This window comes from Rhipicephalus sanguineus, chromosome 1 (assembly GCF_013339695.2).
Source record: "Rhipicephalus sanguineus isolate Rsan-2018 chromosome 1, BIME_Rsan_1.4, whole genome shotgun sequence".
Taxonomy (NCBI): domain Eukaryota; kingdom Metazoa; phylum Arthropoda; class Arachnida; order Ixodida; family Ixodidae; genus Rhipicephalus; species Rhipicephalus sanguineus.
Window position 1 is genome coordinate 206,484,706 of NC_051176.1, and position 27,636 is coordinate 206,512,341.

Below are 27,636 nucleotides of genomic sequence, written 5' to 3' on the forward strand. Positions count from 1 at the left end.
GATGGGACCTTGTGTACAAATAGTACACTTATGTATTGAGTGTTACAACACAGTTACTATCCAGCCACTGTGTACACTGGATGTACAAAATTAATTATAAAGTGACCTTTGCTTTATATGCCTTTACTTTGCAACATTCGATATGTACACAGGGTGTTTCAAGAAATGTTTCTGAAAATCCTTAAAAATCTGGAAAATTATATTTACTCACTGCCTTCACAATTGCTTTTTCTGTAGCGGCAGGCATCTTAACATGGTTAAAGACATCATTTGGGACAGTAATTAAGAAAGTTAAATTAATTAACTTTTTATTTAGTGGAGTTGAGTGGTTATGTCAAATGGGAGAATTGAAGTTCTTTATGCAAAGAACCCATCACAGCTTTTAGATATAGAAAAAAAAACGGCCTTTAGTAATTATTGTTGTGTAATGAAATTCAGCCACATTCAACGGCGAAATCGAAACCAAAGTGCCGATGATTGCAACAAGCAGACGACTAGAATGACCTCACTGTTCATAACAACGATTACAGAGGTGTACTGTAAAATACCGAGCAAGCGCCCCCACCCGAGCAAACGCCCCCCTCCCTTCTTCGGGAGATCTGAAATAAACGCCAATGACCGAGCAAGCGCCCCCCCCCCCCCCTTCTCCCCTGCGGCCACTTTTTTTCAAGACGAGCATCGCTTGTGTAAAAAGAACCACAAGAATGAGTACACTAATTCGTATCTAATGTTGTTTATGAAATTCCATTGTCATGTGGCCGGTAGTATATTGGTCAAATCGGTCACTGCTTCACTGGTTTGACAGTGACGAGGGGGAATAGAAACAGTAAATAAATAAAGCGTTTCATTAGAACATGGATGGGCATTTTTTAAAATTTTTAATGGCTCTCCAGCCGCCATCTTGAATTTCGGTCTGGGACCGAGCAATCGGCCCCCTCCAAATCCGGTCTGATTATCCTTCAGCGTAAGGGGGGGGGGGGGGGGCTTGCTCGGCATTTTACGGTAGTTCTTCAGCATTCAATAACATATATGCACCATGCGTGCTATAACTGCAAGAGCAGTCGGCACACCCACACAACGAAGGATATAACGACACTCACTCATCCTGGACGTCTCAGAAGAATATGGCAGTTGCACTCTTCTACGTTTCGGTTTTGCCGCAGAATTTGGTTGAATTTCATTACACCACAATAATTACTAGAGGCCGCTTTTTCTATATCTAAAAGCTGCAATGAGTTCTTCGCATGGAGAACTTCAGTTCTTCCATTTGACATAACTGCCCAACTCTACTAATTAAAAAGTTAATTAATTTAACTTTCTTAATTATTGCCCCAAGTAATGTCCTTAACCATCTTAAGATGCCTGCCGCTACAGAAAAAGCATTTGTGAAGGCAGCGAGCAAGTATCGCATTTTCTAAATATCGCATATATATATATATATATATATATATATATATATATATATATATATATATATATATATATATATATATATATATATATATATATATATATCATGATCACACATCCACGCCTAGTGGCTGATCCCAGTGATAATAGTTATGTGCCAGTGTTTATGCCTTATCAAAGCTTGTGACATTACTTGCTTGGTACTAGCAGTGCTGCAAGTGGCAACTGAATCATATGGTTTGGGTTGTGTGACTGTGCCTGCTTAAAGGGATTGCATGGTTCTGACATGTGTGACATCTTTATAGTTGATGCTAACCAGTTAATAGTGAACAAGCATGCAGTGAGTGACTGAATTTAAAATTTTTTTACACTGGATTGCTTTGCTGTCACTTTTTGTGGCTGTGTAATAGAAAAATGTGGTGCTGAATACACTCCAGTGTGTATAAAACTTCTTGCACAACAAGCCAGAGGACATGATGTAGCTTAGTATTATGCCCAACAAGCAAAACAAAAGGGTCAAGTAAGGCAGACATTTCTAAACTGGGCAGCATAGCACTCCAATTTTGAACTTTCTGTATTATGCGGTCTTTAAAGGTTTCGTGTGTGTAAATGTGTGTATGAGCTCTTCTGTGAGCTACCTATATAGGCTTTGTTTCAATAATGCACTGTATGGTGCTTTGCCTGTTGTGCCCATTATTACTTGAAGTTTGAATGTTGCATTCGCATTCCTTTATAACATTGTGCTGTTTCAATTTCTTTGCTTGCTGCCTTGTACCTACATTCTGTGCTTTGTCATTATTATGGCTGTCTTACTCAGGGCTTTGTTCATTCTGCATATTTGTGCTAATACTTGCTTTCTGTGATGCCTCTTTTTCTGCATTGCATAGCAGCTATCTTGTACCTGAATAATGAATAAGCTAAAGGCGAGCATGGCTAGCACCTACCATTTGAGAAATTTGTCTATTCTTACCTCATTGCTTTGTCTGGTTCTTTGTCCTAATTTTTCTTCTGGGCCACTGCCTTTGTGCTTCAATAAACTGTAAGAACAACCATCCTGTCCATTAAAAAAATTATACATGATTAGCATATGTGTATTAAAGTTAAATTGGTATTAACAAGTACATACATAAATGTGACAGCATGTTATGAAATTATGGTTTTAAGATGTGCAATTGGAGACACAGGTTTGTTAACCATCAGTGCTCACCAACTTGCATAGTTGCATTAACTGGCAGAGTGGCATTTGTTTACAAATCTACTGCAAAATGTGCAAACCTTTAGTGCACTACAATGTATGACATGGGTCTGCTGTAGTGATGTCAGATTGCCACCATGTAGTGTGGGCACAAAATGAAAGCGCTAAGCACTCTCTTCAATTAGATTCACTGTGCAACCAGCTGATGGAGCGATGCAGTTTGCTTGATGCACACATGACCTACAGATCTTTGCCCAAAATAGCACATGGTTATTTCTGAAAATCTGATTTGCACTGCTCTTGTGAAACAAGTAGGCAGAACGCACAGGTAGAACAGCCCCATTAAAAGTATTGCTCACTTACTTTGCCGCAGTGAAGGATTGTGAACTGTAATCATGCTATGGTTCTGGTCTGTCGAGCAGTACTTTCACAACTAGATTAGTTCTTGTCCTGCTGCAGTTATTTTTCTTTCTTCATTACTGTAATTTGAGCTGGACATGATAAAATGTGTGTACGATAGTCCAAATTCTAATTTCATGAAAATGATTTTTTTTGGTAGATTATGATAAAAAAAAACAAGGTTTGGTTACGTGTTCGCAAAATGCCTTTTGATTTGGTTATAAAAAAAATTCAGTATTTTAAATTTTTTAGTGCATGAGCAACAGCTGGTTTTCATAAAATTGGCCGTAGTCTGGTGAACGCAGGTTGCTTAATTTAGGCCTAAGGTTGTTTTGCATTCCTTTAATAGTCAGTTTAACTGTTTATTACACTGGCTTGTCTGTGAATAAGTGGGCTATGCCAATTTCTTTTTGCAGTAAAACATCGTAATATGAAGTGACTGCTTTCTTATTCTCCTTTTACTTGCTTTCCTTCATTGTGAAGTGTCCATGCATGTGCATTTCTTTTACAGCAGAGCTGTTATGGTCGAGATTTGCCATGTGTCGTAGATAGAAAATGATCATCATCATAAACCGGCATGCACTCTCTTCATTGCCTTCTTCATCGCCTTCCTCTTCTGCTTCGCTCCCAGAACACGTGTGCTGATTTGTTTGGCGTGAGATGCAATAACTGATGTGCGAGAGAACTAGTACAGAGAGAAAGGCAGAGAGAGAGAGAGAAATTCTTGGCGAAAAAAATCTCATGGTGAGGCGAGATTTGAATCTGCGTCCCAAGATCCGAAGGCAAGCGTCATAACCACTCGGCTTTCCAGGCACGCTAACAGAGCATAGCATAGCCTTGTTATAGGGTAGTATAGGATAGTACAACAAAGGGGTGGCAAAAGGAAGTGACGGTGCGGAGTACCGATGTGAGGGTGAGGAATAGGGAAAGAAGAGGAGAGAACGAGTACAGAGAGAGAGAGAAAGAAAGAAAGATATGAAGAAAGAGAAAGAGAGAAATAGGATTTGAACTAAATGTCACCTAACATTGCTATTTGAAAGAATGGCTTTCCTATATATCATATCTGGGTGATCTCTGAAGAGGATTTGGCATGATGATTCGGAAAACACATATATACCGATTTCCAGAATGACTAAAATCTAGACGCCACTTCTGAAATATGGAGATTTTGTTCCACGGTTATGTTTAAACCCATGGTGACCGCATTGGGTGCCCCGCAAAAAATATGCTTGAGACCAATTCTGCCTCTGTAGCTTACCTGAACAAAGCGTTATTAATCACAATAGGTGAGAAAATGATGCAAGTACCATTTAGAAAAATTACAAAACTTTATTCCTTGTGAAGCCGTGGGCCACGTGTTTGAGACCACCGGTCTAAACAGTGACGCAACAAAGGAACAGATACACACACTACTTACTAATGGACTGCAATCTTCTGTGCTGCTTTGACTTGCTAAGCGACTTCTGCAAAAACATGTTAACCCTGTGACTGCCAGGCGAGTGCTTAGTTCATACTACAGTTAAAACTATCCAACGAAACCCAATTTTACGAATTTTCCAATCTAACGAATGATTGAAAGAAGGGGAATTTAAGGGCTAATTTTCTTTGTTAGATGCAACATTAATGACAACCGACGGACAATCAAACCAACGAAACTATAGGGGATGTTATTTGTTGTAATTATGATATGAATGTGAAGAAAGTAAAGTGGACAAAAAGGCAACTTGCCACCGGCAGGGACCGAACCTGCAACCTTCAAGTAACGCGTCCGATGCTCTACCAATTGAGCTACAGTGGCGGTCGTCCTCCCGTACGCTTTATCGGGTATATCTACGCATTTAAACCTAGCAGTGTTAGTAGTGCCGCTCGTAGCCATGATGGCGAGTGTGGAACACTCTTCTTTTGCCTGCTGGCATCATGTAGCACGGGATCTTGTTACAAGCTGGCCGCTGATCAATGATACCTCCCATACTACCTGAAGGCATCACGTCTGCCAGAACGAGACCCTTGCTATGAATGAACGAAAGAAGGGGAATTTAAAGGCTTGTTTTCTTTGTTAGACACAACATTAATGACAACCAACAGACAATCAAGCCAACGAAAGTATAGGGGATGTTACTTGTAGTAATATTGATATAAACGTGAAGAAATTAAATTGGACGAAAAGACAACTTGCCACAGGCAGGGACTGAACCTGCAACCTTTGGGAATGCGTCCGATGCTCTACCAATTTGCGAAAAAGAAATGTTCAATACCTTCAGTTTTTCTGCATTGATCACATTAACACAGTCTAAAAGTAAAGAACAACACTATAGCTTCGGATGGGGAAAAGAAAAACACAGGACAAAGTCAATATTCAAAAGCTTTTTTGTCATTACTATTATGAGGCTGAACTTTTCATGGTATGCATTAACAATGTTTGTAAAATGTTCCTGAAAAGTTAAATGAGAGACTGAAAACTACGGGAATTTAGATGTAGAATGCATTGTACACTTCACTTCTGTAGTTTGCACCTGCTTCCAGCCTTTCTTAGTCTATGCTTTGCTTGAACTGTGTTCACCACTAGGTAGTGTCGCTACTTGCAAGCTTTCTATTCATTTTTAAGGCTCTGTCTCTATTCCCAATGCTGCCAATATTTTTTTATGCCATACAATTTGCTTTTAGTGTATGATTCATGTGCCACTCATTTCCTCATAGAACAGTGCCATTTATTGCAGTGTCGCCATGTCCGCGTAGATACAGCACATTATCAGTGACTTCTAAACATCGCAATTGGTTTGACAGAAGATTTGATTTGCTGTCATACCCACTGCTTTGTTTCATAATGAATGAAATAGTTCTCTACCAAGTACAAAAAGACTTGGACATTGGTTGCTTGCACTAAAATTTCAGCTGTTTGAAAAATTTTTAGTTTGTGCTGTGGCATTCTTACGCTGCATTTTTTTTACTTTGCTTCATTTCTTTTTTAGCTTGTGTTTCATCTTGAGCCAAGCAGTCATTTTTTTTTTCTCCAGGTTGTGGCTTCTTAAAGATGAGGTTTCACTTGTGAGGCAAAATCTCCTCCACATTAACTGCTATGCACTCTTTCCAGTTCAGGTTCATATTCAGATGTCATGTATATAACATTGTGATTACAAAATAGAATATACAGGAGGAGGTCCCAGAGTCAGAGGTTGAACTGGAGCCTCTTGTGGAAGGGTTTCATGGTATATCTATATTCACCGTGGCAGGTTCCTAAAGTTACACCATGTGAAGTAAATATAAAGAATGGTGAAGGACACATTCTCTGTTGCACACACACATAGACACATTTGATGAAATACCCTTGGATAGGTTTGAGGATGCAGTATGTCTCAGTGCTTTGAACCATCATAAAACCTCCCACCTTTGATTTCATTTCACCCTTTGGTGCTTAATTGATGTAGTTTTATGGATGGCTTGGCTTCCTATTGAGAGCAGCTATCTGGTATAACTTTTATGTATGACTGATATTTAACATTTAAATTTTCTTATGCCATTGCTGACACATCTGCAAATATTAATTTTACTTATTTTTGTGGCAGTTAACACATTTCCTCAACTGTCAGCCAGCCTAGCAATTTGGTGAGTTGGTTGAAGGGTATTTCATAATAAGTCGAACCCGCTTATAACGAACTCGAAAGTTCGCGAAAAGTGGTCGCTATATCAGTAGTTCGTTGTATATGGACTCGCCTTGAAAAACGTGCGCTTAGCGGCCAAGCCGTTTTCTGTCCTTTTTTTTTTTCTGTGCACTCTTATTAAAGTGCACCCAACCCCTCCGGTGACAAGCTAAGCCTTTTCGCGTCGTGAAGCGACGCCTGTGCTCAGGAGTGAATTACCCGCCTTTGCAATGAACTGACACCGTTTCACCGAAGCGCGGTACTGCCACGTGGAGCCGATCATCCCTGGCTAGTTGCGTGCAGCGCGTCGCCTACTCGGCTCGCGGAGTCACATGCCGGGCCGCTTGGTGTATGCCGTATGCGCGCGTTTGTACTACGTTCTTCGTGCCTGCTTCACTCCAGACCGTGCACGAGTGCGGCGAGTAGCCTGTTCGTTCAACGCGGCGAAAACAAGCATTTTGCAAGCAACGCGCACTCTACGTCTCCGCGATGCTCTCGCGACGATGCGCGGCGCACTTGAGTTGTCACCTTGTCAAACACGCAATATACTCTCGCTGTCAGTGCGTCGACGTTTCTCGGTGCCCGCGCCGCGCAACAACAGCGAGCTACTTACGTTTCTACAAAGCGACGCGCACTTTAAAGCGGTCTCGCACGACGCGGCGAACTTGCGAACGGCAGCATGGCGCGTTCGTACCGCCGTCAATCCGCACAGTGTACGGCGTCCGCCACACGCGCAGCCGAGCAGATATCTACAGATGACTGTGATATAAGGTTGTCGGCTATAAGTCATAATTGCACGTTCATCGCCGGCCGCCACCTCGCCTTCGCTCTTTTCTGATGCTTATCCGCGAAGGCATCGCCGCAATCGCGCGGATATCGTTATCACCGATCGACCGGTCTCTGCCGTTACCGAAAAGGCGGACGACCTTTTGCGGCGCATTGTGGCGTCGACGAGTTTAGGGACGCAGTGAACCTTTATGCGATGGAAAGTTATCGCGGTTATCCTGCACTTCTTGCATTTATACCTTCTTGCGTTCCAAGGCATTGTTTGGTTCATCGTAGGCGGTCGTAGCTGCAGAGAACGGCGTCAAGAAAGATTACCGTGCGAAAGCTGACCGCAAGGATTCATGCTGCCTCCTTTTTTTTTTTTTTTCCATTCTGCCACTGAAGAAAAGGCTGGAAAGTGAGCGACCTCGCTCGCAGCGTCCGAAATCTGCGTGCGGTGCTCGCCGATCAGGGATATCTTAGTCGCGAGTAAACGGGAGCGGGGCACGCGCGAGCGCGCGCCCCTCTCACGCTTTAGAAGGCCTGTTATAACTTTTTTTTTTCGCTTTGTATGCGCCATATTTTTACCGCGACCGTGTCTGAAGTGTTCGTTGTAAAAGTAGGAGGCTTTGAAAAATGTTCGCTATATGTGGACGCAGCTTCAATGTTTAGCATTGGAAAATCGTAAGTGCACCCAAATATGGTCGTTATAACCGATAAATCGTTATACGTGGGATCGTTATCAGTGGGTTCGATGGTAGTGCCACACAGGTCTGTTTAGAAGAAAGTACTGCCAACACAACGACCGTGTTTAGAGTTGCTTTCTCTTAATTTTACAATTATCTCTTTGCACACTCCGATCCTTTGCACTGCTGGGGCATCATGTTAGTCAATGACACTCGAAAGCTGTCGATGTTTTTCGTTTTTTTTTCAACACCCACTCATGAGAATGAGTTGGATGTAAAATGTGGATCATCTTTTATATCCCACACACTGTTTTCGAGCATATGTTTCGGAAGTTTCTAGCGTACAGATGAGAGCAGCTAATTACTATTATAGTTGGTAAAGGATAGTTTGATCAACTTGGATGGGTAAGGCATTATCAGCGGTTGCATGTTTGTCTGCTGTAAAGGTGCTACTCCCTTCGCCTCTGTAAATTCTGAGGGTATAATGAATGAATGGATGAAACCGTTTCATTGTCTGAGGGATTCAAAGTGGAGTAGCATTAGTGCACTGCATATTTTTTTTCTGCGACTTTTAGCCTTTAACCATGAAATATGGATCACACCACAATTTTGACACTGGACGAACACAGTCACAGCGCATACTACATTGTGTGCTGTTTCTTTATTGTCTGTCATTTCTCTGCTCATCTGTTCTCAAAGTTGCGCTGCGGTTCACCTGTTCTGCAAAACCAACTAGTCCAAATTTAGATTTTAGTGAACTTACAACTGCTTTAAATTATATGCACATCTAACCATTGCTGCAAACACACTACCATACCATTGTCATTATGATCATTATCCCCATGGAGGCAGGCCTTGGCATACATGCCATGCATTTCCTGCTGTATATAATACACGTACTATACCATGAGCTATGTTTTTTATCTCTAGAAATGAAAAGTAGCTAGTGCACTGTACAATTGGTTCATAAACATTCATATGTTATAGAACATGTGCAGCCTATTCAGTACGGATTACTCAGATACGAAGCTACAGTGGAATGCTTAGTAAAACATAACTGAATTAATGATCAGAATCCATTAAGAATACATCATGCCATTTCAAAACATGGCAGGGAAAAATTGTTCATGGCATAGTGTCCCTGCACTGAACTTATGAAATCCTTGCAACCCCTTATACTGTTAATGACAATATGATATGCTGTTGGAACACTGAAGAAGATTCTTACATGTTCAGGATATTCGAAATTAAGGATGCCTAGTGGTGGGAAAGAAGTTCAAGAGAGGGATAAACGAGGCTACTTCGTGACTGTTCATAGTTTCTTGCACTAAAAACTATAATGGGGACAGAGAGACGAGTGTAATGGATGGCATCTGTTGTCATCTCTATATCCCTCTTATTGTCTGTAACGCAAGAAAAAGCTATGAATGTCGGAGAGAAGTTTGCAGGCAAACAACTGCAAATTTGCAACAGCCACAACACTCAAGCTATAATGAGGAATTGACCAATGTATCCAAGTATCTTAAGATATGAAGGGCAAGTAGTGTCTCGAGTACATTTATTCTGCTGGTATCTTGTATCTGTATATCAAATAGTTATCGTCATGATACAATTGCAAAGTATCTTTGCCCAGCCGTGAATGCAGGCATATGCACTAATACGTTCAATTGGGAATCTGGTGGCTAGTTGGCATGATGAATGGAATTCATAGGTCCAAAGCAGGAAGGCTGCAGTAGGTGCTTTGTTGGGTGCCGTGAAGTCTTCCACCAAGACTTATGCCTATAAGCTCAGCATCATCAAGCATTAGCAGGAGCCAGCACTCCTCGTCTGAACAGCTGCTTCTTCTGCCACTCCCTTCAACATGACTCCATTACTTCTTTTTCCTAATGATTGCTCCATGAGGCTCTTCAGTCTCGCTTCCTTTTTTTTCTTCTTGTTCTTTTCCTCTGTGTTGCATGAGCATGCTTTTCTTTGTCATATTTTTTTCTGGCAGTAGCACGTGCGCCTCATGACAAAGGAATACATACAAGGTAACTTATTCATAGAAATTATAGCAGTGACGATGAAAAACAAACAATCCAACAACTATAAAAACAAATAACAAAAGAACACATATATAACACTCTTGAACACGCATAGAAAACACAATTGTACAACAGGGGTGATCAGCAGCATACAGAAATAAGAACAAATGGAACTGAAAAGGGCCATATGCAAACAATTCAGTGCAGGCCCGTAGCCGGGGGGGGGGGGGGGGGGGGGAGCGAAATTTTATGATACATGGTGTTTTACCAAAAAAAAATAATGAAAATAGGAGTTTTTCTCAAATAGTCAAGGTTTTCAGCAAGTGGCCCCCCCCCCCCCGAAAAAAATTCCTGGCTACGGCCTGATTCAGTGGCTAATAAACAAAATAACAAGTCAGCTTGCCAATGCCAGTTTGGTTTTCTCACAGAAGCAGCATTAAATTGCATAATGTGAATTGATTTATGAGCTTTTCGATTCTGCATAATGCTTTTGAAATCACTTGGTGTGAACTAAATCTAAGCCTGGCTTGTGGTGTTCCAAATAATAGCAAATTCTATACAGGCCCAGCATTAGTAGCATGCAGTAGTGCTAGGCTTAGAGCTACAAGGCAGTGTAATGCTATTGGTGGTCGGACCCGCTGTGAATGGATGTCATTATTGCTCGTTAAGTTCAAAAGTTTAGTTGGAGTGTTGGGTATGGAAGAGCCTGTTCATGTCCAGAACAGCTGTTTTTCCCTGAAAAGAAAGGAGAAGCACTTATAGAGAAAGTGATTTAACCCTCCCTAATCCAAATTTTGTTTTGTAAAGAACAAATTTGTGTTCTCTGCATCTGAGTGATAACATAATTAGGAAAATAATAAAATTTTCAAAGCAAATATTTTTAATATCTGAAAACTGTTGTTCACAATTTCATTATGCTCAGGAAGCTTGCGGAGCTTCAAATTTCGATAACAGTGATGCAAGAAATGAGCATAAATTATTTAGATTATTTTCATGCTTTGGCTAAGGCAATGTATACGCCTTAGGCAGCAGGCTGCAGAGACGTAGCTCAGATGCGTAATTTCAACATGCAACACTGTCCGAACTTAACCTGAATGTCAGAGAAGACCAATGATCTGCAGCAATAAGTCTACATAAATTATGTAATTAGAGCTGCTGGCGCTGACCTTTCATCGTAATTTTTTCTTCTTTCTTCTTCTTTTGTTCTTCTCCCTGTTGGGTATCTCTCATAGATCTATATATGACCCGCCATGGTGACTTAGTGGCTATGGCATTGTGCTAGTGAGCACGAGGGTGTGGGTTTTATTCCTGGTCACAGCAGCCACATTCTGATTGGGGTAAAATGCAAGATCACCCATGTGCTTAAAATGAGGTGCATGTTGAATTACTTTTTGATAACTTTTTTTACGTCCAGAGGCAGTTACGTATTCTGCGTAATGCGAGCAATAACATTATCACATCTAAAAAATTAATGAGATATTCATTGCACTTGAATTGTGTGACTGAAAGTAGCTGGTTTAGCATGTTCCAGGTGTCGTGAAAACATCATTATTATAGAACACTTCACAATGGTCTGTTGCTGGAATCTGGCCTGCAGTGTATCATTGGAAATAGAATTCATGATTTGACAGTTATTAAAAGGTATTCGCAACATTTTTTTTAGCAGACCATCATGCAGATGTTTTTGTTGAAAATTCAACATTCAAACAAGACAACTTAATTGAGAATAAAGCTGTAAAGTAATGGAGAACACACCTCAGCATGATATTGTCATGCGCAATGTTTTTAAGCACACCTCATGCATGTCAATGGATTTAATGGCACATCGTAGTTATAAAATAATTGACTGTATATAAAAAGTGCAAGTAGAGAAAACAAAGAAAGCCTCTCCTAATTACATACATTTAAGGTTTTGTGCTTCTATCTGTAACCATTGCCAAATTTACATACATTGAAGGTTTTGTGCTTCCATCTGTAACCATTGCCTAAGTCAAATGGATTACTTTAACTAATTGACTGACTTTTTTGAGAAGGCCATGTACAGAGACTAAAGAATGCTGATGTGATGTACATATCTTGAAGGCACTGTGCTTCTGTGTGCAGATGAACCATTACCAAAGGCAATGGGATTGAAGACAAAGCCTTCAGAAGAAACAGTTGTGAGCTCCACACAGGTGAAGGGCATTCATGACAATGGCACCGTTAAGCACACAGTCACTACAGTCACGAAGACCACTATCATTCAAGGTGAGCCTGCGTTGTGCTGAATGTAAGTGGTTTAACATTTGCTGGTACTTTTATTCTAAGTTTCTCATGTAGTCAAATAAACACGGAGATAGGCTAGGGCACCAGAACTTGAAACATTTTCTTCAGGAACTTGCTTGCACAAAACAAAGACAGCTTGTTGGTTGCAACATTGTTTCATGTGGGCTGCTTGAGGGCAAAATACCATATCTATTAGACCATTGTGGTGAGTTGATTCTAAAGGTGAAAGAACAATAAATTTACAGACAGCCTCATGCCGTGGCATTAGGTAAATTTGTACAAATGGCTACTTCTTATAAAGCTAAAGAAACTCAAGTAAACAGGCTTGCCATTCAATGTGCACCGTTTCTTGTATGCCTGGAGCACGTGGCTGGACTTGGCAACTGGTGATGGCCTTGCTAAGGCCACTTAAGAAGGAGGCAGCTCTCCGCCATAGTGTCTGTGTCGTTGCTCGTGTGTCTGTTTCATTCACATTTTCATAGTGAAATAAGCAACAGCCATCGTATGTATGTATGTGGTGGCTGATATGCGACCATGGCTGGTATGCAACCATGCCATGGTGGCTCCAGCATTACATCAAGTCAACATTTCCTAATTTTGGCCTTGTTTACCATGCTATAGCAATGCCTATGGCTACCATTTTTCTTAGCCCAAACACTGCTTAAGTACAATTTGAGTTCTCTTACTGTTGAGTTTTTACTTTTTAGTCTTTTGGTTACAGTAGCCCTGTTTGCATTGTTTTCCTACTTTTTATATCCACGAGCTTTTTCTTTCTGGGAACTAGAAGGGTTCAAATAATTACAAAACTCAACATGTTTTTGGGTGAAGTCCAGACAGTGAGCATACATGCCGAAAAAATATACAAAAAGAAAACACTAAAATCTGCATTGCAGTTGTGTCTTACAAAAAAGTAAAAATTGTTTTGTTGCATGTTGCGCATAAGGCAAATTAGCGTCATGGATAGCTGAAAAAATCCTCGCCCGCAAAACGCTGCTACTGTGCACTCATTGCAATGTACAAAAAAGTGAAATGGAGTATTAAAAATACGGAAGACTGCAAGCATACTTAAGATCCATTTTTGGCACAGTTGACTAACAAATTGAGTACTTAAACTATCTGTACCATTGGTACCTGCCTCTGGATGACAAACAATACATGCGGCCTTGGTGCCAGCTCCCATCAGCCTTGGCCACTGTTGTGCTGGCTTGATGAAACTTCATCATTGTGCATTTTCAAACAGAAATGGGAGGTCGCCGAGAAAGCGAAATTAGATTGATTAATCAGGAAAGCGTATAAGGAAGCTTTAGGGTTGCCAAAAAACAAAAGTACGGTAAAATTGTCAGAACTAGGGTGGCACAACACGCTCAGCGAATTAATAGAAGTGCACAATATAGCACAATACGAACGACTTTCAAAGACGAAAATGGGTAGGTACATCCTCGAAAAGCTAGACATAGGCTATCACACGCAGCACGGTGAAAAAGCAGGCGTACCCGTGACAGTGAGAGAGTGAACAGTAGTTTCGCCGTTGCCTGGAAGCATGCACCCAGAACATCACGCCAGTAGAAGAAATAAGAGGCAGGGGTGCAACAGCGGAAATAGGATTTGGAGCAATTTTTGGAGCAGCAAAATGTTGCTTTTGGAGCGCAAAAGTCCAAATTTGGAGCAGGTTAGAAAAGACCTGGATTTTTTTAGCATGAAATCTGAAATTTGGAGCACTATAATAAAGAAGGCTTACTTTAAAAAAAACAAAACAAAATAAGTCACAGTTTCACCACAAGAGCGAAGCAATGAATGCGATAGCAACAAATTGTAGTGTTATACGAAGTGAGGCTGGCAGCTGTTTTGTATCCGATCCTGCGTAACTACAAAACACTGGTGTAAGAGAATATGGCCGCTTGAGGGAGCGAAGCGGTTTTTGTGCAGTCTCTTAGCGTTGAGAGCACAGCACGCAACACGTAGAAGGGTATACGAGCCGTTTGCTGATGCCTGCCGAGATAGCGTGCACGCCAGCGATCAAGACCACGCCCTTATAATCAAAGTTGCAGTTGCTGTTCAAGCGACACATCCTCCCCCCCCCCTCCCATCTTTTCATGCTCCTTCAAGACAGGCGGGGCGTTTCCTCTCTGCTTGAGCAGCAATCGACGGCAGGCCTCGCACGCGGAGTGATGTTATCGCATGCACTCTCCGTGCGACGTAGATGGGTCGGCTCATTTCATTTCTGCTTCAGCCGCGTTTGTCGCCCTCGCTTGAGCGCTTTTCCCCACGGGTAGAACATACGATGCACAGGGGAATGTTATCGATTTTTGGAATTTATACGGAACATGACGGCGACGGCAAAAACCCTTCGAGAGTGTCTATATAATTGTTGTCGCAATAAAATTTGATATAGGCTGCGCAAGCTTGGCCACAGCGCCTCATTTTATAGAACTCGCAGTCAGTCATGGGTTCGGCAGCACTCGATCCATCGGGGTTGTTTCTTTTGGTCATAGCGTAGTTTAGCGCAAAAAACAGGCAACAGACGAGTGAGAGGACAAGGACACAGCGCATTCTTCCAACTAAAGTTTATTGGATTGGGACGCATGTATATATACACGCAGGGAAAGCAAGAAAAGAAAAAAAACAGGAAGTAAAAACCGAAAGGTGAAATCAAGAAAAGTGCCGATAAGTCACACACGTGTGCCAACACCGCCCCCCTTCCCATGTCTCGCCAAAAACAAAAGCTCTTTATCAGAAAGATGCAAGGAAGGCATGCTTACGCATGCGTCCCCAGACCGTTTAATTTCCTCAGCCTCGATGATTTCCCTCACCCTTTGGTCCCGACTGCGTGCAAGGACCGCAGTGTTATCAAAGAGGGGCCTACACTCACAATCCCGCACGTGGATGCCGAGGTGCCCCGATACTGTCGTTTGGACACCGCCCCCCTTCCCAGACATGGGAAGGGGGGCGGTGTTGGCACACGTGTGTGACTTATCGGCACTTTTCTTGATTTCACCTTTCGGTTTTTACTTCCTGTTTTTTTTTTCTTTTCTTGCTTTCCCTGCGTGTATATATACATGCGTCCCAATCCAATAAACTTTAGTTGGAAGAATGCGCTGTGTCCTTGTCCTCTCACTCGTCTGTTGCCTGTTTTTTGCGCTAAACTACGCTATGACTGACTCGTTCCAACTCGCCCAACAAGCAACGTTGCTATGTTTCTTTTGAATAATTTCTGTTGCACAGGAGATTAAGATGGGCTTTAACACAGCATGTCGCACCTCTGCCGAAACGCAATTTCCCTCTTGGCGAAGCCCGCTCCAGACTTGCTCTGTTTAGCATTTTTATGGTAAACTCCGTACCGCAGCGGTGGTCAAGTTGTTAGAGTGCCCGCTTCCAGTGCGGGAGGCACCTGGTTCGATTCCCAGTGCTGCCGGGCACCCACCGGTTTTTCTAATAGGGAGAGGTACCTTGGCGTGGTGCTCAGTGTTGTGGTGGGGGTGGAGTGGGGGTGGCGAAAAAAGAAAACTGGTGTACATTTTTGTCTATTGTTTCTCAAGGCCGCAAAAATGCACACAGCAGCTCCAAATGATTGCTAATAAGTTTTTACACGTCAGCGATCATACTAGTACTCATAATTACACGATGCGTGCACGAATGAATAATTAAGGAACAAAATGTGCTGTGTTCATGACAGCTAGTACTAATAGCCCCTTCTAAATATCAGTACTATTTTCCGCAAGACACCATTGTAGTGCCGCAAGAGTGGCTTAAAAAACGTTCTGCACGCAATAAAACAAGCATCAAGAAATTTGAGAACCACCGTCCTTTTTTATTGCGATAGCAATTATATGGACACTCTCGATGGGTTTTTGCCGTCATGTCCCGTGTAAAGTTCAAGGTGATAACACCCCCCCGCGCATAGTATGTCCTAACGCGGGTAAAAGCGCGCGAGTGCGGGCGACGAACGCGACTGAACTGTCGCTTGGATGGCACGTGCGATAACACCACTCTGCTCGGGACACCTGCCATAGAAGCAGAGAGGAAACACGCCCCACCCGTCTTGAACGAGCATGAAAAGACGCGAGGGGGGGGGTGTCGCTCGAGCAGCAACTTTGAACTTTGATCCTAAGGGCGCGGTCGCGATCGCTGGCGAACGCGCTATGTCGGCAGCCATCAGCGGGTGGCTCGTATACCCTTCTAAGTGCTGCGCTCTCAATGCGAAGACACTGTGCAAAAAGAGCATCTTTCTCTGGAGCGGCCGTATTCTCTCACACCAATGTTTTGTAGAGTTGGGCAAGATCGGATACAAAAGAGTTTGCTGTCAGACTTTGTATAACATTAACAATTTGCTGCTATCGCATTTATTGCTTCGTCCTTGCGATGAAACTGTGACTTCTTTCTTTTCTTTCGCGGGGGGTTAGGGTTAGGGTCTGCGCGTCTGTATTGGATGATGATGCCCGCAGTGCAGAGGACCAACATGGCCTCCATTTCTCGCTAAAATTTGTGCAACTGAGAAAATGTTGAAGCTCGTTGGGCATTCTGGCGCAGCGTGGCGCAATTTCAACATATCTTATGGTTTTGGCTTAGCTTGGAGCAAAAATAAGGAATTGTACCAAATTGGTGCTATTGGTGCAGCTGTTGTACCCCTGAAGAGGGCACAGGACTTGAAGAAGAAATTCGGAAATTGCAAGGAAGCAGTATTCGTGGACGCGACCCGATATGCGCGGAGGTGTGGCTACATGGCTGCGGTGCTCGACTGCGAAAGTGAATGCAAGATGAGAGTTACGGTGCAAACCCCACTCGCTGAGACGGCTGAGGAGGTGGCCATCGCCCTTGCGGTGGCCACTACCTAGGCCAAAGTAGTAATTAGCAACTAGCAAGCGGCGATACGTAAGTATGCTAGTGGCTGGGTCCCCTGAGAGGCGCTGGGAATCCTAACGAATAATGAGGACTTAATCCGAAATAAAAACAACACTTTTGTTATATGGACACCCACACACACACAAACCCCGCTGGCTGGCAACGAGGCGGCACACGTGGTGACTCGAGAGCTCACGAACCGAGCTGTTGCGAACGCTGATGCCACCTCGATCGAGGTCACGCTGGGAAGAGTGGGAATGGGAGGAACTTATGACTAGCTACAATGAACTATAACACAGCACTTCAAGCTAGGAAGATGCAAATACCCACCACCACACAACTGATTAAATAAAATGCAGGCAGTTGCAGGGCTAGGGTGGCTAGAATGGGGAGGTGTGCTGAGCGCAGCACGTTTCCCTTGCCAGAGAGGGTTCCTCTGCGCGCCGATGCCGCCAAAGGCGCTGCTGCAAGGGACGCTGCATGGTACTGCCGCCGCTGTTGCAGATTACTAGAGGAAAGCCTAGCATCGTTCAAGTGGTGCGTATTGTTCGACGGTCATGGATTTTTGAGGTGTGAGGATAATGCCCTATAAACCGAAGAAGAAAACTGGACGTTGTTGCTTTGTTCCTGGCTGCAACTCTACGTACTGGTCGTTGACAGAAAAGGCATCTTTGTTCCGAGTACTGGCTTGGAAAGAGTTATTTTAAAAGTAAGGTCGTGCGATACCGAGAGCTGAAAGGCAGCTGACCGAGACCTCAGCACAATGCGAGGAACATTTCGACACAAGGCACATAGAAGGGAACAACATTGGGTTAGTTGGTATTGCGTAGCCTGAAGTGGACGACAGCGCGTACAACGTGATATTTTGTACACTTTTATTCCTTGACTCGGGTGCATTTATTTTTAAAGGGGGTTAACCATAAGGAGGAAGAAAAGAAAGCAAAGTGGGCTGAGACCTGTGTTCTGTAGGTAGCTCTTTATTGCAGAGTTCAAATAAACTTGCTTCGTGTATGAATGTGTTTTCTTTTCAACTAATAAATCTTTCAACCTGCCGACAAAACGTACACGTGACGTTTTGACCAGCAGCTAGTGCATAGTAATAGGTACAAGTGCGAGAGCAGGCATTTTTTAGGTATGTTTCCACCTTTTTAGAAATCTTCTTAGATTTTGACCCAGAATTGATTGTTTTGTGTTTGCCTTTGGGAGAACAGTTTAAGAGGGCTCTGCAAGTGTGTTGAGTAAAATAACGGAAGGTAATTATAATGTAATTACCAAGGTTACGCATAGCATGGCCATCACGGCAATAATCATAACTACCAATGCAACCATACAAAGAGAAAATGACTTCGCAGCATTATAGCTTTGTACCAGGGGCGTAGCCAAGGGGGAGGGGTTGGGGGTTTCACCCCGCGCCGTCCTCGAAAATTTTCAATTTTGCATGTGTATTATACACGCACACATACACAGGGCCGTAACTAAGGGGGTTCTGCCACCCCCCGAAATTTTTTCGTGCTTTAACTTTTCGGGTGACACTAAAATACCTGCACGCTTCACAGCGACCATCAGTTGCCAAAGTTAGCCGTTCTATACACAACCTCCCCCCCCCCCTTGAAAAAATTCCTGGGTACAACCCTGCGCACGATTATGGTTGAACACCCCCCCCCCCCCCCCCCGCCCCGAAAAAAATTTCTGGCTATGCCCCTGCTGTGTGCGTAGGCTGTGCGATGGGCTAGGACCCTTGCGCTATCATTATTATTAGGTATATTACAGCCTAAAACCACCAAAAGTCGTGTCGTTTCAGAAGGTTGCATTTCAATTGAAGTATTATAACATTAAAAGTTATTCATCGTTTCAATGATTCTAGTTCATTGCACAGGCGCAGGTAAATGTCTGAGCAAGAAGCATGGAAAGTTTCATGGGAAAATATTGATCTGTTCAGTAGCTTAGCTATGAGCTTTTTCGCAACAAAAACCTATTGAAAATCAAGTTTCGAGAAAACAAGGATTAAGTTTTCCAAACATGTCATTTTCAATTTGAGTGTAGTCACAAAGAAAGGACCATAGCTTTCGAACAGAACCAAATAGAAGCGTAATTTTTTGTGAACCACAATTCTGTATGTTTGTACATTTTTAGAACACCAAAAGTAAAAATTTCCTTTTTTGAAAAAAAAAGGACATACCTTATCAGTGAGAATAAGCACTAAAAATGACTTGAATAAGTTGCAGTGGTACATAATGGCAATTGATAAAACAGGAGGACGCAAGCGCAAAAAAAAAAAAAAAGAAAGAAAGAAAGAAAAAACTCGATGCTCAAAAGTGGCGTGCGCGAAATGCCGCTAGCAATATTATTTTGGCACGCACAGTGCTACTCGGCATGCAGCCTTCCACCGTGATAATGCATACGAACCCTGTTTTTCAAATGAGGAGAGGAAGTCTACGCTTTATTAGCGCAATCGCTGAGGCAAAAAGAAGGAGCCTCGTGTTTATGGCATGGTCATTTGGGTTTATGGCATCATTTATCGAGAGAGGAGCGAGTGATTTCTAGCTGACTTTGAGAATTAACTGTAAATTCCGGGCTGCCTGCTGCACTATGATGTTTAGCTCACATGTTCTCAGGAGCCTCGTGTTTATGGCATGGTCATTTGGGTTTATGGCATCATTTATCGAGAGAGGAGCGAGTGATTTCTAGCTGACTTTGAGAATTAACTGTTAATTCCGGGCTGCCTGCTGCACTATGATGTTTAGCTCACATGTTCTCAGGAGCCTCGTGTTTATGGCATGGTCACTTGCGTTTATGGCATCATTTATCGAGAGAGGAGCGAGTGATTTCTAGCTGACTTTGAGAATTAACTGTAAATTCCGGGCTGCCTGCTGCACTATGATGTTTAGCTGACATGTTCTCAGGAGCCTCGTGTTTATGGCATGGTCATTTGGGTTGATGGCATCATTTATCGAGAGAGGAGCGAGTGATTTCTAGCTGACTTTGAGAATTAACTGTTAATTCCGGGCTGCCTGCTGCACTATGATGTTTAGCTCACATGTTCTCAGGAGCCTCGTGTTTATGGCATGGTCACTTGGGTTTATGGCATCATTTATCGAGAGAGGAGCGAGTGATTTCTAGCTGACTTTGAGAATTAACTGTAAATTCCGGGCTGCCTGCTGCACTATGATGTTTAGCTGACATGTTCTCAGGAGCCTCGTGTTTATGGCATGGTCATTTGGCTTTATGGCATCATTTATCAAGAGAAGAGCGAGTGATTTCTAGCTGACTTTGAGAATTAACTGTACATTCGAGGCTGCTTGCTGCACTATCATGTTTAGCTCACATGTTCTCAGGAGCCTCGACTACCGATCGGCAACGTTTTTTGACCATGCCAGAGAAGTGCTGCAGGGCACCTTTAAGAAGTCTGGAGAGGCCCTGCCAATATGACTGAAGCGTGGCAGCCAGTTGCCTCTGCGACTAAAAGAACAGTCCAGTTCAAAAAATGTTGTCATGCTTCTAAAATATGTATTTCTCGGTAGAAATAGGACTTTATATCTTGAAGCCTGGTTTAGTAGAGCTTGCGGGACGGGAATGCTACAGAACATGCCTGATCATGAGAGAAAAATTACCCTGCACCTTCTTTATGGCAAGATCGCAGTGTCTGCTATGGTGCAAGATTGGCGGCCTCGAACACAGGAACACATAGGCGGAGACTACGGAGGGGAGGGGGGGGTCAGGCTGCCTTTGGACAGCTTCATGGGAGGCAGAGCCCTCCCTGGCACCGGCCTGGGATATTTTTTAAGACCTTGGCTTGGGTCCCCATCCATTGATAACGGACTGTTGGCCGCCCTGTCTAGCAGCTATTTCACAGGGTGCTGTTTATGCCCGCTTCTTTTTCCTTCTAGGATTTTAAAATTTTGATCATGGGCCAGTGACAGGTCAAACATTCAGTGAAAAATGCCCCTAAGATGAATTTGTATGTGCAGAATACGTTCTGTTGATGAACAACTGAAGCGACTGCTTAAGCTGTGAGAATTTAAAACAAGTTTTGAACTGCGTAGCAACTGGTTTTCATAAAACAAAAATGCTCCTGAGAATACGAAGCATCTCTGACACAGTCAGTCAGTGAAAGTGCCGAGAAAAGATGGCACGCATTTCTTTTATTTATCAGTAAAGAGTTTTACTACCAGTTCAGTCACCGAAGAGCAACTCAATTACTCATCCAGAAAACAACCTTTAGCGGAAAAATTCGTAACCGCATCAGGTGTAGTGGTAGCAAATGGTATTTGCTACCATCTGAGAATTATTTTTGGCAATCGTAAGTGGAATTTACTGGCATAATTAAAGCTTCCTGTGCCAGCATTAGCCCACTCTCTCCTGTCTGGTGCATGTTTTAACAAAGTAAGCAAAGCACGGCAATAAAAAAATTCGGCCGATCCCACGCGTTGTGCGAGTTGATTTTATGCGAAGCGGTCGGCAAGTAGCAGCCTATGCAGCATTTTTCACTTTGAGCCAAGCATTATGAGGTGGATCGACGTCTTTGTGTAATTTGAAAAATAAATCTGGAGTCTCCCACTAAAGATTTTTATAAGGATATCGCAGTGCCGGCACCTAAGAGACTAAAGTTACATTAAATTCTTTGTTTTAGAAGTCGGACTTTCTCTCTCTCTTTCTCCACACACACACATACACGTGGAGAGAGTGAAAGTGAAATGTGAAAGAGCATGTCGGGCCCCTGCCCCTCTGGGAAAATGAAACTCTCTGCCTATGCACGAACACACCTGTCACTCCTGTATGTACCAGTTTTTGGCAAACTTTCATTTTCAGAACTTCACTGTGGAGCAAAATAATGCACCATGGAGCAAACACAGGACATTTGTTTGCAGTGGTGTCTTACAGTGAATCCTGTTTTCAGACGCAGCACAGCACCACCAGTGCTCACTGCAACCATTCCCAGTGATTCCACTCCTACACCAACTGCGCCAAAGTGCGCCAAATTGTATTTACTGCGCCATCCTGATAATATCGACGAAAATTGCGCCAAACTGCGCCAAAGTCTCGGGTTTGGGGGCGTCTATCACCGGCGATCGCACGGCCGGCGCTTCAGAACATGTGCAGCTTGATCTTGGGGCTGCCGAAGTCGCAACCATGGACCAAGAATTATTCCGCTGAATAAATAGCGCTCGCGCGTGCGTCCCGAATAAGCCACGATGCCATGCACGGTGCCGACGCAGCTTCTGTTCTGCAAGTCGGCTCGACAGCAAAACGCGCTCTCCGCAGAGGCTCGTGATGTCTAGGCCTCTCGGTAGCGAGAAAGTGCGACGGCGATTCATCGGCGGACGTCGTCTGTTCTAGAAATGCTGCTGATAGCTCGTTTCAAGCGTCTCACGGCACGTAAGGAAAGCAATATTCAGTAATAACTACATGTGTGCTGCTAAAATGTCTGTCACTTCTGTTTCCGGACATCGCGGAATGAAATCTGGGATCGCTAGCAGTATATATATGGAACAATATCGAATTTTCCTTGCTTCGCGTTTATGGAAGAGCACGCGAACGGTGGAAACGCGTTCACACTTTCCTCAGATATACTTTATCCATGGATCTTCATTCGAAAGAGCTTTTTCATAATTACTTATACCAGCACGTCCGAGTTTAATCACTCTGCGGTAAATACCCCCTAAAAGGCCCTGCCCTTTCGAGCTCACGTGCTAGGGTTCCAATTCGATTTTTTTGCTTGCGTTTTAAAAATGTCATCTCATTAATAAAAGCATATATCCTGGTCGGAGCAGCCGCAAATACGCAGCTGTCAGTAGCGGGCCCGTCGCTGACAGCCCACAGTGAAGCGGCTACCCAATGTTACACATCTGCCCTTCGCTTTCGGGGGTCAATAGCTGATGGGTAAAAAAACTCAGTTTCGCTTAAGGGCGAAGCAATGAATGCGATACCAACAAATTGTATTGTTAAACGAAGTAAGGCTAGCAGCTAACTGTTTTGGATTCGATTTCGTGTAACTCAACAAAACACTAGTGTAAGGGAATATAGCCGCTCCAGGAAACGAAGCGTTTTCTTGCTCTGAGTTCTCTAAACACGAAGTAAGCATTGAGAGCACAGCATGTTTACGAGCCGTCTCCTGATGCCTCGAGATGGCGCGCGCGCAAGCGACTGCGCCCTTCGAACGATGCGGATCCCTCCCCCCCCCCCCCTCCCCCGCTCCCCTGGCGTCCTTTCATGCTCCTTACGAAAGACGGGCGGGGCGTTTCCTCTCTGTTTGATGAGCAATCGACGGCAGGAAGATGTTATCTCATGCGCTGTCCGTGCGACGGAGACATACGGCCGGCTAGCTTAATTTCCGCTTCAGCCGCGTTCGTCGCCAGCGCTCGCGAGCTTTTACCCGCGGCTAGAATGCGCGTGGTGATGTTATTAATTTGGTTTTTATACAGAAAATTAGGGCAATGGCGACGGCAAAAATCCGCGGAGAGCGTCCATATAATTGTTATCACAATAAACATTAAAAAAAAGTTGAGGAGCCATTTCACTCTGTGAAGTGGATGATAAGCGAAGCTGTTTCGCGCATGGCAAGGAGGTGACATGGTGGAGGACAGTTTGTTATGTAAGGCCAGGTTGTTAACGTTCAATACGCAATATTAATGCGAAAGCATCAGATGCTTTATCAAACACGAAAATTGACCGTCAGCGGCGTCAATCGATTGATGCAAAAAATAATCATGTGATGGCGTCATCATCACGTCATAGATCGTCGAAACTTGTGATGTCATCATGGCGTCATATATCGTGATGTCACGTGATGACGCCATCACGACATCGTCGCTTTACACTGCTTCCGTAATCGGTGCACCGATCATGGAGCTAGCGCAAAACCAGGTGAGGTGCAGATAGCTTGCAGAGAAGAAGGGGGAGGATCAACCCGTCGATCGAGAAGAAAAAGAACCTGGCTTTCGCCTTGGAGTTTTCTTAGGGGAATGCATTAGGGACAGTGTGGCTCTTTGGCATTGAGGCACTGCTGTACATCACGGCGTTTGTCTACAATGTCTGCTGATAACCACATAGATGTATTTAGAGTGTTATTTCATAAAGTGCAATTTTATTGATCTGGTATTCTGTTTATTTGCTAGTGTCGAAAATAATCGCCGAAGAGGTTAATTCAGCACACTAACTGCATGAGCCTTTTCATTAGCGAGTGAAGTAGTGAAGTATGGAGTTCTCCTGAGATGATTTTTTCCATGAGATTTGCAATGAATCGAAATATTTCTAGCCTTCATAAGAGCCCTATAGTAATATTCCGGTGCTTGAATGTTATTGCAATATGCTTCTGTAGTGCACTCCAGGATGTAAAATTTGCTGCTCCAGAGTGCTCCCAGATGCAAAATTATCTGCTCCAAAGTGCTCCAAGATGAAAATTTTGCTGCTCCAAAGTGCTCCAAAACGGAAATTTTGCTGCTCCAAAAATTGCTCCAAATCAGAAGTCCTCGGTAGCATCACTGCATTCCTCATTGCTCCGAACAAACGCGTGTGCCACACCTGGTGTATTGTAAGCTTGCAATAATTTTTTCCTCTGGTAGAACACCACAAAGACTTTTGAAACTCACTCTGACGAGGGCCAAATGCATACAACTGATGAAAACGTCACAGTTTGAAGTGTGGGTGGCCATGTTTTTCAATGGCAAAGTCAACGACCGCTGGCACATGACATCAGTTGAGAATGTGCATCAATTGGTGCTGGCTGGTGTTCTTCTGCCTTTGATGTGCGAAATTCTGCAGACTTCTAAAGTTGTATTCAGCTATAGTAGACATTTTTTATTTGAGAACATGTATCAGAAGTGTGCATACCAATCTTTAAAATTTTTAAAAATAAAAAGAATGGAATTTTTTGTCGCACTCTTTGCTACACGACCTAGGTTCCCGGCAGAATGTATGGTACAAGCTTTTGTACACCTAAATATCAAATCAATGGAGTTGACTGTGCTCATGCTGTGCTCATAAAACAGTATATGTGGCTTGACTGAGTATAGTTATGAAATGGATGTTGAGCATAGCATTTATGGTTTACTATTTGAAAATTTTATAATGCATCTTTGAAACTTTTAGTTTAACATGTTCTTTTACTCTGTGTAATCTTTTATATTTGCTTACAGAATGGGAAAAAGGATCTGACTGAACTTGAACGTAGTATTTTTGAAGCCTTTTCTATGACTAAAGACCCAAATTCCTATGCTTCAGCTTCCAAGTGCAAAGTTCCAAGTGCAGCCTTAGAAGCAATCATGTGCTGAATTCTCACAGTGATGATAAGTTATTGCAAATTAGTTCTGCGGAATCCCACAAGTTGGCGGAAGGGTCAAGAGAGAGGGAAATTGACAACCACCGGTTAGTAGCACGAAGCCACACGGGTGGTTGTCAATTTCTTTCTCTTAGTGATGATGAGTGCACTGCCATGCTATGACAATGCTCGTAGATCTTCATATATGTATGAAGAATTCAACATAAGATCATGTTGAAGTTGAAGATACAATGTAGCGAAATAGACTTGTGCACTATTCAAGGGATCTGTAGACTTCTGGCACGCATTGAGGCAAAGCCCATAAACACTGCTGAATCCAGTATTCTTGGCTCGCGAAGAAAACCATTACCTCTGGTTTTTGGAATAGCACATTGAGCTTGGATGAAATTTTGTTGTGCAGAAGTAGAAGAGCCCGCTGGAGCCCCTCGGCCTGGAGAGTCTGAAACATGGGCATCAGATCTGGACACCAGCCAAGTTTCAGTATCTAGCCTCCCAGAGGATGAGCGGACAGAACCAACATTATCAAGTAGCACCACCACTGCCACAGCTGACGCGGAGGCCCTATCAGGACCCCTTGCTCGCACCCAGGTGGAAGAGAAAGGTAAGCAGCTGCTGTTAAGGGTCGATAAGCATGCGTGACATCTGAAATCATTTCTTGGCTTGATTTACCAGCGATGCTTTGACGAGGAGGTAGTACGTGTGGCACATTTAGTCTTTTTTGCTGCCATTGGCTTGCTGATAAGGTTAGCTAATCACAATATTTCATGTAAAAGTTTAGTAAATGCTGGGGATGTTGTGCTCTGACAAAACTATATATGACAAAATCTCCATGTGAGCACTTGTAAAGCATCTAGCTCTGTACGCCACATTGTAAATTTGTAGTTACATTAATAATTGCCTCATTTTCCTAGTTGTTGTTATAAGAATAACACAGAAAGAACTTTAATATGTGGGAGACGTAGAGAATTGAAAGAAGAGGTTGCAGTGCCTCTAATATGCACACAGACATAATGATTCTACTGTATATTGTATCATGAGTGGGTAACTGTGGTATAATTTTCTCTTGTTTATTTACCTTTCAGTGTTCTAGTTTATTCATGCATTCCAGATTCATCTCTGTTCTTTTGTCCACATAAATAAGATTTATGGTACAATTTTGATCATTATTTTCTCTATTTAGTCATAAAGCACTAAAATTTACTGTTATGATATAGCTGATGAGGGAGCATCAAGGGTGTGTTAATAATGTTTTTCTTTTTACTGCGTTTGTTGCTTTTATTTTGACAGCTTACCTGTCTTAATCTGCATTTGTTGTCCCATTAGTTACAGGCAAAGCTAAACTGCTTGGTATTGAAGTGAAGTGAGCCTGAGTGAAGTTTCAGCTGACAAAAATATTTTTGGTTTAATTTCATAAATATGTTTGGTTCAGTCTTTTGGTTAGACAATGAGTAATATACTTGAACTTGATTTAAGTAAAGAGTAAGATACATTTTCTGGTAAGGTGAGCAGCTATAATCCCTCTGTCTAGCTTTCCATGCAGTCAGTGCACATCTATACTTTTAGTGAAATATTTGGCAGTTTTACGCTTATATTTCAGCAAGCCATATTTCACCCATGTAAATTTCACCAAAGGAAGCAAAGCAAATGAACAAATTGATCTTGAAAGGGTGACTCATGTTATCAGTGATGTTGAAAAACTTGAAGCTCTCTCATCAGATTCAGGAGTCAAGCACATTGCATTCAAATCTATACCCCTTGCCAGTGCAGCATACACCAGGGATTGGGATGGCCCTGGCCCTTTGTCTTTGTCAGTCCAGGAACTTGAAAGTGCTTCAACTCGTAAAAAAAAAGTTGATGAGGGCAAGATGGAAAAAAGTTTGCTTGAAATGCTGCCGAAGTTGTGGCCATCGTAGTTAAAGTAGTTAATTTATTAACTTTTGCCTTTTAAATTGTCATGCTCATGACAGAATCTACAAAAGCCATCTACACAACACATCATTGACCTCTTAATTAATACAGGTGTTGCCTTTCTATGCACTTCTGCTCATATCATAAGCTATCTCGCATAGTATTTTGCAGTAGCCTCATTAGAGCATACTAAGAACCAGGAAGGGAAGGGAGCTCTCTGTACACACAA

The 27,636-nt window shown here is 42.9% G+C and overlaps 1 protein-coding gene across 34 annotated transcripts in view; it reads left to right on the forward strand.

The window, feature by feature from the left end:
* The window catches only part of LOC119406177 (ankyrin-2), a 345,579-nt gene that overhangs the window by 259,023 nt on the left and 58,920 nt on the right, over window positions 1–27,636 (forward strand). For 32 of the 34 annotated variants that reach the window (XM_049418902.1, XM_049418869.1, XM_049418918.1 and 29 more), the window contains 2 exons: window positions 12,221–12,364; window positions 25,900–26,100. In XM_049418902.1, the coding sequence (XP_049274859.1) occupies window positions 12,221–12,364; window positions 25,900–26,100 (345 nt within the window). The remainder of the gene's footprint in view (window positions 1–12,220; window positions 12,365–25,899; window positions 26,101–27,636) is intronic. The other 2 variants (XM_049418904.1, XM_049418910.1) reach the window with 1 other exon arrangement.